At 42.8% G+C, this 14,467-nt stretch overlaps 1 protein-coding gene across 5 annotated transcripts in view; it reads right to left on the reverse strand.

Moving 5' to 3' along the window:
* Window positions 1-14,467, reverse strand: part of CELSR1 (cadherin EGF LAG seven-pass G-type receptor 1) — a 166,527-nt gene that overhangs the window by 9,876 nt on the left and 142,184 nt on the right. For all 5 annotated transcript variants that reach the window (XM_083832484.1, XM_083832483.1, XM_083832482.1 and 2 more), the window contains exons 23-28: window positions 14,246-14,372; window positions 13,783-13,983; window positions 8,901-9,075; window positions 4,208-4,320; window positions 2,799-2,878; window positions 1,355-1,481 (exon numbers count right to left, since the gene is read on the reverse strand). In XM_083832484.1, the coding sequence (XP_083688610.1) occupies window positions 1,355-1,481; window positions 2,799-2,878; window positions 4,208-4,320; window positions 8,901-9,075; window positions 13,783-13,983; window positions 14,246-14,372 (823 nt within the window). The remainder of the gene's footprint in view (window positions 1-1,354; window positions 1,482-2,798; window positions 2,879-4,207; window positions 4,321-8,900; window positions 9,076-13,782; window positions 13,984-14,245; window positions 14,373-14,467) is intronic.

Consider the following 14,467-nt stretch of genomic DNA (forward strand, 5'->3'; position numbering starts at 1 on the left):
GGGGCAGAGAGGTCCCAACTTTTGTCCCCTATGTTTATCCATTCAGCAATATCTCAAGGAGGGAAAACTGCCGAAATCCCCAGGACTGGGCAGCTATTGGCCTGCCAGGAACACCCAACAATAACTTTCTTTGGGGGTGGGGGACACGCATGTGCATGTTTTCAGATGTATTTGCTCTGAAGGAATTCATGCAGCTGCCAAAAGGTTATCAATTCTGGTAGGAGATATAGTTTATAGAAGCCAATCACTCATGAAGTTGCAGCTGTACCAACATCACAAGATGCCTGCATTTCATGACTTCAGCCAAAGCAATTGACTTACAGTAACTTTAAACTTCAAGTTCACTTTTTAAACATTCAATCAAACGCAATCTTAGTTGGCATTAGCACTTTGGGATTATTCATTAATAAAACTCACATAAATGTCTCTTTAAAAATACAAGTTCAAAGAAGGTAACGACGTGAAACGCCACATACCACTGTGCCTCTCTGGGCAAATTTGGAGAATTCCAGCTGCTGGCTTTCCTCCCTCTCATCATGTTTGTATTTAATTTAATTTTATTCTAGGCTCGTGGAAGCCTGGTTTTACAGCCTAAGTGGGTGTCTTTATTTCAGAGCACACCAGTTGCAGTGGCAAAATATCCTTGCTCCAGGCTGGCCTATCTGGTGTGCTGCCAGGGCATCGACAGGCATGGGAGAAGACACATCAGGATTCTTTTCCTCCTTGGTGGCATTTGTGGCTGTTGTGCTGCATCCAACAGGAATGGCCTGCTACTAGCAGCTGTTTTAAAATTGCAGGCGCTTGCCATGAAAGTTACTGCCACCCTTGGTCACTTTCAAGTTGTGACTACATGACTTCATGACTACTTCCATGCCAGGTCTCCTACAAAAACTGTGTTCTGCATCTTTAGTCAACAACTGTGCACACCAGGACAAGTGATCCAGTAAATCCTTAATGCAGCGAGCTGTATTTGGAAATCATTATTTGACTCATTTTCTTAAACAGTAACTTACTTTGTGGAAGCAACAGGATGACTGCTAACAGTAAGCATGCAGAAGACAGTAGCAAAGATTTTCCCTCTGGGAAGACAGAGGTATAACTGCCTACTGTTATTTGTCTGTCACAGGTTATAATATTAGAGCACTTATCTTAGAATGACTGAAAGTGAGAGATGCAATTACTAAAAGTGATGACTTTGGTGAAAAGAACCCTCCCTTTGAGAAAAGACACCAAAAACTGCACTTAACATCTTAACAACTTAACATCTCAGTTACAAAGTTAGCCAATGTTTACTAGTTTTGGGGGCACAGCAGTGCACTCACCAAGGTTTGCCACTGGCAAAATGCTAACTTACCTGCAGGCAGCTGAAAATGGCAAAGAGATAGTGAAACGTCATGACATCGCTGTTCACTGCCATCAGCCCCAGCAGCCACGTGGCGCTGATGAGCAGCAGGAGCAGGAATGCCGTCCGCAGCACGGAGCTGTAAAGCAAGCACACGGGGGTGTTTGCAGCATGAGAGGAGACATGAGGAAAGCCCAGCTTCCCACCAGGGGTGGGACCACATGGAAGTTCAAGTGCCCTTTCCTCCCTGAGAGCACACACAGACCTAGTGAGGAGCACAGCCACAATTTGGCATCTAGAAGGGCCCTTTGGCACACCAGCTCCCCGTTCCCAACTCCCTCCTTATGCTACTCAATGACTTAGAACATTCGGGTGATAAAAAAGGTGATTTCTTTCCAAGTCTGCTTCCAAGGTTTCCTTCAAACAAACAAGGCTGTTCTCCAAGCCCTACGGTTCAGTCTTGTTGACTGTGAGGAAGAGATCTGGGGAGTGAATGGTCAGGTCCGTCTCAGTTCTGTTTGTTGAGCCCACCTTCACATTCTTTCTCCACGTTACAGCCCACGGCTTTGGATTGAGAGCACTCAGGGGAGTATTTGTTTGCTTAAAACCATTATTTCTACAGGCAATTGCAAAGGTTGGACACAATTCTAGTGGCAAAAGTTTTGTATTATGAGTAAAATAGCTGCTATTAAGTAGCAATTATACTCCATTTGTTTAGGAAGGTTTAAAAAAGAAACTGAAAAAAAATTACCTGACAGCCAATGCTGAGTAAATAGCTAGAAGAAGCCTTTTGTAATCTCATACAGCTACCTGTTTGGAAACAGGGGCTGTCTTGCCACTAGCTAATCACATTATAGCTCACATGTAAATTCTAAGCTTTGGGCAAAATCGGAGTTAATGGGAACAGGCTGCCAGGACAGCCTGGAAAGGCAGCAGGTTTCAGCTTGTGGGCTTTCCGCTCATCCCACGGGGAGCAGGCTGGGGGCGGAGGCTGGTCCTCAGCACAGGAGCCTCAGTGTGTCCCTGCCTGACACAGCTGGTCATCCTGGCGTTCATCAGGGAGACCTTTCTGAGCCACGGGTGGCCACAAGGAGACTCGGAATTATGCCTACCAGGAAACGCCAGGGGTGAGGTGAAGTGACAGCATAGTAAGGAGTATAATGAAAGACGGAAAGACTGAAATGACACCATACAGAGACTGATCCTTTCACTCTTCCCTCTCTTCTCCTGCCTACACTTGTCAGTGGTGCATAGCACTGTGGTGGTTTTACAGAGCCACCAAGGGTACCCAGGGATAGCTGCTGGTAAAGAAACTCCAATTGTCTCTGCCAATGCAGACCGGCTCCTTCTCCAAATACCTTACTTATTCCAACCCCGATGCCTGCTTTTAAGCAATTCTGTCCCTTTGTTATTCTTGGGCAGATTTTTTCCTACAGGTTTTTGAACCCAAACTTACATGACTCCAGTTTTTTCAAATGAACGTTGCCTTCGTCTGCACGATGCTTTCATTGCTAGTATGAAGATGACAGTGTTTATCTGAAAGGGAAATTGAAATAACACCATGGGTTCTTTCTCTAACTTTGTCAGAGCTCAGTTTTCAATGACAATAGAATTTTTATCCTAACATGGTTTGTGGTGCCAAGAATATTTTTCCTTTAATGTACATGCTCTTCCAGTTCCAAAATTCATCCTGTTTCAAGCCAACATCAGTCAAGAATGTCCTGGGACTCAGTCTGGATGAAACACAGTAAGATTGCTTGAAGGCTTGAATGAAACAAAAACTCAAGAATAAACTCAAGAGCGGCTGTTCTTGTCCAGACCAGAGTCCACTCACCCAGCATCTTGTTTCATCTGGGGCCAAACCAGAATATAAGACTATAATAACAGAGCGTTTGGTGATAATTCCTCAGAAAGCCCTTCCAGCCTCCGCTGATTTCTAGAGCTGGGATATACTCAGTGGGGTGTTTGTACTTAATCCCTTGTAGTGAATATTGATGTTGTGAATTTGTTTAGTCACTCGCTTTCTGAAACCATGCAGAGCTCCACCATCGCTATCGTCTGGTTCTGGGAGTTTCTAACTTACCTCCCTGCGGAGCGATGGTGTAGCTCATCCTGTTTGTTCTGAACCTGCCACCTCCTGCTACTATTTGTGTTGGGAAAGACACTGAACAGTTGGCTCCTCGGTTACATTTTCCAGGCTACACACTATTACAGACTTCTCCCTGTCCCCTTCCCTTCAGCTTTCTTCTCTTGAGGCTGAAGGTTCTGGTCCACATAGTTGTTCCTTCAGCAGGGGCTGTCCCATGTCTCTGATAACTCACAACCCCAATCCACACTGCTTCCAGGTCTACTTCATACTTCCTGTGCTGAGGAAACCAGAACTGCACTTGGTATACAAGATACAGTCACATGGATATTTACCTTCTGGTGATCTGTTACTGAGAGAAGTTTTAAGGGAGGAAAAACTCCACCCAATTCTTTAGAGTTCCTGAATTTGACTTAATATTTCTTTAGGACCTCTGGATGAAGTGACTTGTTACAGCTCATTTTGTTGACTTGTTTTATAAGCTCCCCAACCAACAATTCGAACACGGAACAAAGCAAATGTGAAAAAATAAGCATCTTTCTAGACACAGATGTATTTGTCAACAAATAATCTTTGCACTGGCAAGCAGCCCTCTAATTTCCAGGAGCTTAGCTTAGCTCACATCTTATCTCTTTAAGCAGAAGATGCAAACTTGAGCACATTGGCTTCAAACATAAAGAATACTGCTGCTTCGGGTTGTGACTATTGGTTGACAAAACCTAAAAGAAAGGTAGTAGTAAGGAAGAGACAGTTCAGGATGCCAGCTCCGCCATACTTACAACTACAACGATTACGATGGGTCCAGCAAAACTCCAGATAAGGGTGTCATGAACAGACAACCAGCAGAAATCAGGGTTCCCATAGCCTTGTGGATCCAGACCAACAGCAAGCCCTGAGTCACAAGACGGAGAAAAAGGACATCAGAAATGTGCTGGTGAGATCTTCTATATAACCAGGCACAGCAGTAACATTTTCAAATCACTGTCCGACAAACAGAAAGATAGTGGCAAACTGTGTTCAATAGGACACTCTGGGAAGTCAAAGTCAGGACAAATATTGAAATAAAACTTTTGTAAATCAAAACCTTTACCCTGGTCATCCCATACCAAATGACACCATGCACATCCCACATCATATGAGTTTTGCCTATCAGAATAAAGCTCAGCTACATAAAAACTGCAATAAATGCAAGTCCCAAGTTAATTCTGTTCCAGCACGGTTTTATAGTCATATTCACACAGAGCGATGAAGCCTTCAGGGTGAATGACAAGCAGAGGAATTTCAATAAGCCTATGCAGTAGAATGACATGAATCATAACTGAGGAGATGTCTATACTACAAAAAAAGTGCATTCTTAACTGCTGTGAGCTTACTGTCAGTAAAATAACACCAGAGACAAAGGAACTTGGGAACTCACGGGATTTAACTGCTTGAGCTCAGGAGCGGAGGCTGAGACTCATCCTGAGCTGCTAACCCAGGTGAGTGCTCACCTCACCTTGCTTTCAGCACTGCTTGAAATGGGGTTTGGTGATGCCCACAAGGCAATTGAATTAAGAACACACCTTTTATTGATTTATTTTTCAAAGCCTGGACATTTCCTGGGGAATCTCAGAGTCCAAACTCCACCTGCTGCTTTGCAGTGCCATCTGATTTTGTGACCTACACCTTGCCCATATGGCAACGGACCAGGATTTCTGCTTTTGACCTGCAAAATACTGCGGAGTTCTTCCTTCTTCAAGAGGCAGAAATTGATCCCTGGGAGGCGTTTGGCCAATGACATATGGTAAATGGTTGCAGCATGTTTTTTGGGCACGGGGACACCTACTGAGCTGAGCGTATGCCCTGCTCAAGCAGGTGTCCAAGTTTCACGGCAGTGCCCTTCTCCGTAACGAGGATTCTGCGTATTAACAAACACCTTTTGGAATTGAAGCCTGTGTGCTTTGATGAAAAGACACCAAAAAAAAAAAAAAAGGAGAGGTAGCGGTGTTTCACCCTCTCTGCATAAAACTGGCCCACAGCCAATACTCACATCTGGTACGGGCCCACGGTCTATGAAAATTAAACTGGCTCTTTGGCAAAGCAGTGGATATCGGATCTGTTTTCTCTGAAGTGTGGAATGAGATAGGCTGGTCTCTCCCTCTGCTCCCATTGGCCCTTCCACCACTGCCTTCAGCAGTTGCCATCCAGAAAGAATTAGCCATACATGATTAAGGGACCATAAAGTATTTTATACAGATGTAATTCTATAGACACAGGCTGTTTCCCAGGACTTGATTTCCCCATTAGTGGGATTTAAACTACGGTTTGACCAAACATCTGGCTCTGAGAGTAACTGGCACACTGCAACATTTTTTCACTCTCAAAATCCGACCCTAAAGTTTTCTGTTTAGCAAATAGGGCAAATTTCAGTCTTCAGGTAGGCGGTTCAGATTTTACTGGACTCAACAATATGTGAAATAACACTTTACCCAAAGGCAGAATTAAGCCAATGCAATTTAATATAAAGAACCATTCTGGCACATCAATTAAACGCTACAGGCTTTGCGGACTACACCGAGTGTGCAGGCTGCACGACAGATCACTGGTGCTCACAGGAACCAGGACTAGTCTGATGGCTCAGCCCAGCAGCCTGTGGGGACCAGCACCTATCCCAGGAGCGTGCCAGGAGCACACCGTGGGGGCACCTTCTGACACTCCTGAGCTCCTGCAGGCTCTGCAGCAACTGCACATCAGCCTCGCTTTTCTCCTAATTCATCACCTTGCTTAGTATTCGCAGCAAATCTGGAAAATGCCATTATTTGGGGTATATTGATGTCAGGATGACATAAGAACCTGTTTTAACACGAGCACTGCGTTCCCCATGGCAAGCAGTTACCGCATGCATATGCCAACTAGTTAGCGTGTTGCCACAAAGAGGGGCCTTGCTCTGTGCCAAATCCAGCCCTTTGCTTCTGAGGCAAGGAAGTCATAAAATCCCTTTCCTAGATGGATCAAACTACATCTTAAAATGAGCCAGCTTAAAGTGAATTTAATTTGCTTTAAGCAAATTCCACTATTGCTCCCCATGGAGGAATATTCCAGATCCTTACGCTTTTCATGGCTGTAAGCCTTCTCTCAACTCCATCCTACATTTATTCGCAGCAATTTGCTTTTGTATGGTGTGATTAAATGGGGTTCTTCACCACTGGAGTATTCCCTAGGTAAACATTTTGCTAAGTTTTTTTCTCCCTGAAGTTCAAGGTTCCTGTTTTTAAGTAGCCTGGTCCCATCGCAGACCCCTTAGATTACATCCCAGTCTGAAGTGAATGTCCTTTTGAGCATGGAGAATAGGAAAAAAAATGAACAAAACAGGGTAAATCAACTGCTACCATCGGTTCATTTTTTCTCAGGATAGCTATAATAGAGATATATTGGGCTACGTATCTTTTAAATAAAATTATAAAGCCATTTGGCTGTCCAAGACTAAAATTCTTTCCCATATCTAGGCTTTTCCACTACTGAGAAACATACACAATCCTTCTTTCATAAAGAAATTTAAAAGAAATCATGTTTAAGATGCATATTAAAGAAGTTGGAACCTTCTTATTCTTTAGATATTAAACTTTAAAATTTATAAAAGAAGCTTATTTGAAATATGTACAGTAACAAAGTTATCCAGGGGCAAGAAATACCACATTGTGCTTTTTATGACGAAAGATTTTTCTCTTCAGATGATTTCTAAACCTGGAAGGGCAAGCCAATGGCTTAGCTTTCTTCACTCTTCACTTGACAAAATCCTCTGACTTCCTCAGTAACAGAGACCTGACTTTTTATTTAAGTGAACTGTCAATCAGTAGATTCAGAGTTCATGGTACAGGAGACAAACTGGAACCATAATTCATAATGTATGCATAATTTTAATACTGAAAAATAGTTCCATATTACAGAGAACAAAATCTGATTAGAAAAATGTAAAAATGGGGAATATTGTAATATTCATGTTGCATAATACTGCTGTTGAGAAAGTCTCAATTCATTTAAAATTCAGGAGAAACCAAACGTGAAATAGAAAATCCTTCAGATGAAACTCCATTGAAGAGTTATGTGTTCTGAAATGCAAATTGTTTACTTCCATTTAAAGATATTACTTCTTTTCTACCAGAAATGATGCTGCCAATTATCTGATGACACTTAATATTCCTGAGTGTATTGCGGTAGTCTTGTGGGTACCGATAACAGTTATGCAGATTTGAAATGCTAAAGAAAACAAAGACAGTTTCTATCTGAAGTGTCAGGGATATGTCCAGAGTGGTAGAGCCTTCTGAGCTGCACCTTCTGGTGTGTCCTGGATAAACTGATAGAATTGGAAAATATTTATGCACAACTTGATACGGAAAAACTTACCACCTGTCCAGAAAGGACACCCTTCCTCACCTATACTATGTTTTTGTATTACTCTTCCTTATGTCAAACAGAAAAAAAAAAACTCATGTAATTTCAGAAGTCTAACTTGTTCCATAATATTTTTGCAAGCGTACATGATTGATAGCTATTTATTTGATCTGAGAGACATCTAAATCTCTGTCATTGCTGACAGTACGTTGTTATCTGCAAAAATAAAAGCAACTGGGTAAAAGTTAACTGTCTGCCTATGATTTGATTTCCCATATGGCAACAGATACATGCTGAAGTAGTTGAAGCAAAAAACCCCACTCCAACTGTTCTGCAAAGCACACTTCCCAAGGAGCTGTCTGCCTGCATTAACACAGCGCCGTGTGCTTAGGGTATCACTGGAAATGTCTGACTGCAAAAATAGCCACGGTGAGGGCGGAGATAGATGTGCTCCCGCAGATCACCCTGGAACAGTTTAAAAGATTACTGCCTCCAGCTTTTCATTACTTTTCCACAACTGAAAGTTATTGCCTTTGTATCTGAAATGATGTAAAAGGCTGCTTGAGTATTCCCAGCTCATTTTCATGCCAAGTAAAACAGAGCTGCTGAAAGCCCCTTCAGGGAGCATTTACTGTTGGTCAACGGTACTGCAGTGGGAATGTCCAGGGAGGGGAATACAATGTCCCATGGCAGCATCACTTCTGAAGCCACTGGAGCTACCTCTCCTGAGACTGTGTGTCCATATCCTGGGGCTACCAGCACAGGGAAGGAAAATTTATGAAGACTACAAGCAAAGCTGTTAAAATAAAAACACTCTTATTCCCAAGCAATGTTAACAATTCCTGTTTTAATCTGGGTGCAATTATGTTTGTAAAACCCTCAGTATCATGTCAGCTGGGACTACAGACATTTGGCGTGCAGATCTGCCAAATTCAAGCTGACTTTCTGCTGATCGTGACTTGGTGATGCCCTCATGGAGGAATGCACTCAAGTAACAGCAGTAGTGGAGTGCACAAGTAGCTGGATGGGTTAACTTTCCTGTATTTGTCCAGCAGAGATGACAGGGAAAGCAAACAAAGCTGTGGGGGCAGCTGAGGGTACCTGTTATAATGGCAGGAATGCCCCAGCCAACGACGTAGTAGAATCGCATGTGCCCAAAGTTGATGTTCCTCACTTCGGTCAGCATCCGATAGATGTGGAGCTGCTCCACAAACATCCACGCAAAGGTGCTCATGTAGAAGTAATGCAGGAGGATGGCAATCACCGTGCACACAAACTGCAGAAGGGAAAGGGCATGGAAATTAAAATTGCTCTTCTGAATCACGCAGCCTGGTGAGTCACCGGCCCCCCAGTGCAGCTAAAAACAAGTGTAATAAAAAGGTTTTGGCAGAAAGAGCAAACTACCGTTAATTTACATTTCTGTCATTTCTTCAGAGTTTCAGAAAAGCTGTTCATATTGTGAAAGCTATATATTTTTATGTTGTTACGTGGCCTGTTCTGAGTCTGGTTTGGCTTTACCCTACTGGTTCAATGTGCTGTTGGTCACTGCCCTCACCCTCGCCCTCCAGGTTCTGTGGTTAATTTCTCTGTGCGTATTTGCTGCCCAGGTGACAATTTTGGCTCTTCTGTCTGAATTCCTTCTGCTCACAGGCAGGGCAGGGCTGGCAGAGCTCCCAGCTCCTTCTCCTGATGTGGAGCAGGAGGTGAGGATGCCCCTACGGAGGCTGCAAACCCTCTGCCCTGCCTCATGCACGAGTCCCTCCTGTGTAACCCCACTCCAGCAAATTCAGCAATAGCGTGTTTATCTGCATCAGCTAACCCAGCCACACTGCAAAAGGCTACAAATTGCTCCTGAGAACTGCCACCTGCAGCCCTACACTGACTTGACATCACCTATTTCCACATCAAGGGCCAGACTATAGGTTTTGTGTTACATTGCTCTTTCCAGTGAGAGAGCTGTCTCTCCAAGGAATTGTGCTTATTTTGGTACAATTTTGTTTTCTTCTAAAGTAGACAATGTGTTGTGCTTGATATTAGTAAATAAAAGTACATGGAAACTCTACTTGTGTTTGGAAGAGGTGGAGGGGAGGTGTGAGAGAGAGCTTAGATTTACAGTTTTGGTCCTCCTTGCTCTAAAAAACTTAATTTCTGGGGAGAGAAACTGAGAAACTGCGAAACTGAGAAGCTTCAGTCCAGGAAGATTGAGCGTGCTGAACGTGAGCAATAGAAATAAATCCAGCCTTTCTTGGAGGTATTTTCTTACCAGTTAAATGAAATGTCTCTCACAAATAGGCAGAATTTGATGTGATCTTATGTGTTACTTGATATGACAGTAACTCAGGAATGGGCATTGACAGAAATGATATGAAAAGGAGACAGTGAAGTTGCATTAATACGGACATAAATAGGTAGGCATGAGACTGTTTGGCCATGCTATTATTTTTTTCAAAGCTGGAACAAAAATGAACATGAAGGGTGGTGATTTTGATTTGGAAAGTGATAGCAAGGTAAAGGTCTGTTTCATCTACAGTCTACAGGAAGTCTTTAAAAAAAACTTGAGAAGCAAAGGCATGGACACATCCATGGGCTAAAGCAGTGGCCACTGCAACGACATCGTGACAGTCCCAGGCCAGGATTTGTTTTTTATGCCACACCAGCAGTACAATGAGGACCACTCAGCTCTGCCAGCTGGAGAGCAGCAGAAATTAAGGACCTGCTGAAACCAAAGGGACTGGGTCCTCAATATGACTAAGAGAAATAGCAACAGTGGGCAAACTGGCAGCTGAAGTCAACTTTATGGGCAAATGGACACCCTGAACCCTCTGACTTTCATAGACTTGCATTTTTGCAATATCTGCCAACCAAGTTTTTCTCCCAACTAAAGAGTTTAATGGCTGAAAATAAGAATGACCACAAGCTTCCTACAGATGAGATAAAATCTATCCATTAACTTCCTTTCAGAAACAAAGCAAAGGATTCTGCCAAGGATCTGTTGATAATCTTGAATTAAGAGCACTTTGAGAAACCACACAAATTTTGTTTCAAAATATTTTACATAGTGTTTTAGATCTTTTTACAGCACCATCCTTGCTTTCAGATTTCAGTGTTCCTTTTTAGCATTACTTTTGGTGTTACTTTTTTGTGTTCTTCCATGGTATAACACTCAAAACCACAAGCCATACTTCCCTGTTAAACTTTGCTGAATAAGGGAATCATATAAAGATTGCCAGCTTTCTGAATTCACTCGCTGTATCGGCTTTATTACAACATCAAGTATAAAAGTGTAGCTCACCAAACAGAAGACCTTTCCTCCCTCTGTGTAAGCAGGGCTTTTGTTATTTCTACCTGCATATATATACAAGTAGACTGTTGCCCTGAACATTACCTTTTTCAGGTAAGAAAAAAAAAAGCAAAAAAGAAAAGAAATCACTTTCTATCAATAGTCCAGGGAAAGATTAAAACCTCACCCAGAAATGTGACTGTTAATTTACAGAAACCCATAAAAGCCAGGCTGTGTGCCAAGCAGCACTGCATTATTTGTGCTCCAGCATTCTTTCCCTCTTTATGTTCATCAGTGCATGACTCGTTAGACAACTCTCATTCCATACAGACAGATGAATAATTGTCTCAAGTAGACATGGTTTATGGCCCTCCTAACTTCTCAAATTGACTAGCTAGGCTGTAAAGAGTGGCTTTCTGCTCTATGAAACGTATTCTGCAACTTAAAAGAGCTTTGTAAGTGGGTTAAGGGTTTGGGGCATTTCACTGAGTCCTGGTAACAACATCGGACAGGATTGCACCAGGAGCCCTGAAGCATGAAAATGGGAGGGAGCAGAAGAGAACACCCTCACAAAGTACAACCATCAGTAGTTGTGGTACTGCTGAAGTGAACTGTTTTACTGCTCATAAGCACTTGCTTGGTACTTCATGCTATTAGAAAAGGAATCTGGAAACGAGGAGCCATCACTTACTACCTGATTTTGGTAAGATGCTTCAGGGATGTGGGCTTGTCCCCCTGCTCCATGGTATTCATGTCAAAGAACAGAAAGCATATAAACTTCCTGTAGTGAAAGGCAGTGAAAAATGGGTGTTGTGCTCAAGAAGGCATGGGAAAGGTCAAGTTACACAGAGTGCTGTGGATCAATTGGCAAGGTGAGATCGTTTGAGCAAGTTATTTTAAGATCCAAACTCATATATTATGAAACGAAGACAATGCAGGTCATACATGATATGAGACCATATCCCAAGGGGCAGGTCACTGCAAAAAAACTCACTGTAATAACAGCTAAGGGACTGGAGTTCCTGGTGCAGGTAAATATCCGAATACGGGACTGAAAGCAGCTCTGTGAGCTGAAAAGTTTTGTCCAGTTTAGCGCTGAGAATTTTCCAAAAGGTAAAGTGGAGGAAGAAAGCCCAGAAAAAAATGCATTAGAGTAATGTGAGTCTTAGAAACTAAAGAAATTAAGCAGCTCAATTTTACTTAGTTTTCCAAATGAAATACTGTTGATTAGAGGCTTCTTGGGAAGACAGTTTTTATAACAGAGGTCTTTCAAATTTATTATGAAAAGGTCTTGACAGCATCCAGGTATTGGAAGCTGAAATTAGACAAAATCCGACAGAATCTTTAATAGGGATGAGACACTCTGGCACCTTAAACTAACAGAGGTAAGGAACTCTGCCATCACATCAAATCCCTAAGTCAAGATACTTTCTAAAATGTATGTTACTGCATACATGAATATAGAATCCACAGTGATATTTTAGGCTTAGGTTATATAGAAAGTGAGACTACTTGTTTAGGCATAATGGTATCATTACCATAACAGTATCAAAACTCATGGAATGTAGGCATTTTCTCCCATTTCTGTTGCTTGGAAAATGTGGAATCAGTACGGTTCAGTTATTCTTTTGTGTGTGTTTCCATCTTAAGATTGTACTTCCCTTTCAAGATTTGAATTAAAACATGTACAGTAAAGGATTTCTAGAAGATACATTTTCTGTAGGGTGTTCAGAAAATCCCTATGCTAACATTTTGAATATTCTTCATATCTGTTAAAGACACACTTGTATAATTTCACATGCTCTTTCTTGCATCTCATCCCCTATATGTCTGCTGACTGTTTGGTAAAGGAGCCTGAGAAGCTTGGAAGTTCTGGAACCCTTGCCTGCTTGTCTCCTACCCATCTGCATGGCAGCTGTGAGTTTTGAGATGTGTGCTACTAAGAATTAAGAGCAATACTACATATAACACTACATAGCTAAGACAGCAATGAGGTCCTAGGCACAGAACACACTTCACGTGTGCTATATAATCTCATATTCAGTTCATTCATAGCTTGTGTTTCTTGGCATGCACAATGCCGGAGGTGTCTGCACTAAGCTTTGGCAAAAGATACGATGAGCTGAAACCAATGGTCACTGTGGCTGGAAAGCACAAAACAAGGTGACAGGTTTCCTACTGATTCTTGGATGTAGGAAGATGTCCCACACCTGGCAAGTGGCTTCTCCAGCATGGCCATGGTGGGTGTGCGACATGCATACAAACACCTGCACAGCAGTGCCTCACTGACAACCTACCGGGTGCCAACACCAGGAGCCGTTTGGGCTTGTGGGGTACCTGCTGCAGGAGAAACTGGAGAGCCTTCTACTGGACAGACAAAGCAAGACAAAAAGCATTCTGATGGAAAGGAAGGAAGAAATTGATGTTCAGGGTTCATTTCCTGGGATAAATCTTCAACAAGGCTACTCTCATTTTTTTCCTCTGAAAATAGCACATAGATCTATAGCCTGGCAGTGCTATTCATCATGCAAAATACAAAAGAAGATACTCAAACTGTGATGTTTTTCAAAAGACTGTTTGGGCCAAGCAGAAGTAAAACAAGAAGAGAAAGTGAAACAGGTGGGAGCAGGTAAAAGTCACAATATGAGCCCCTGATTTAAAGCTTGACAACCACTCTAGCAAAAAGGATGAAGTAACTCTTACCGGGTTATCAGTCTGGTTGATTCCAATGAGAAAGACGAGCTCGGAGAAGAAAAGGGCAGCCACCAGGTTTTTGTGGATGCTGTGCAAGTTGGACCGCAGCGTGCGGATCAGGACCAGCAGGATGAAGGTGATCAGCAAAGCCACCAGCGAGATGGAAACGGTTGTGTAAGTGACAATCTTCAGAGGAAGCACCTCCCCATTCTGCAGGTAGACAGATTGACAGGGCCTCTGTGAGTTTTTCCTTGCTTTTCCTCCAATCGGCTCTATGTGTTTTCATTACTACTGAGTCAATGTACAGATCAACTTTAGGACCAAGAGGAGTGGCTTATGCCATCTCTTGAGTCACTCAACATTTTGAAAACCTGATGGTGTTTATGTCCTTGTTCATGCCATTGTAATGCTAGATGTACCTAACAAGCCCTTGAAGACCAAAGCCCTTGAAAATCACGCTGGGATCACCCACCTCTCGTTTTGAAATGTCCATCAGGACAGCAAAGCTGGTCAGGTGGCTGCACTGGCACGCGATATGGCTCTGGTTTCTGGAAAACAGCTCGCATCCTCGGGAGGACCAGGCACCTGCTCCGCCAATCCTGTGGGGAAAAAAGGCATTCCTGGGAGCCATCCTCTGATCTCAATCTTACCTCCTGCTGCGATTACTCTCCAAGACAGCTCTTGCTCCACTACC

Source organism: Anser anser (assembly GCF_964211835.1).
Source record: "Anser anser genome assembly, chromosome: 1".
NCBI classification, from domain to species: domain Eukaryota; kingdom Metazoa; phylum Chordata; class Aves; order Anseriformes; family Anatidae; genus Anser; species Anser anser.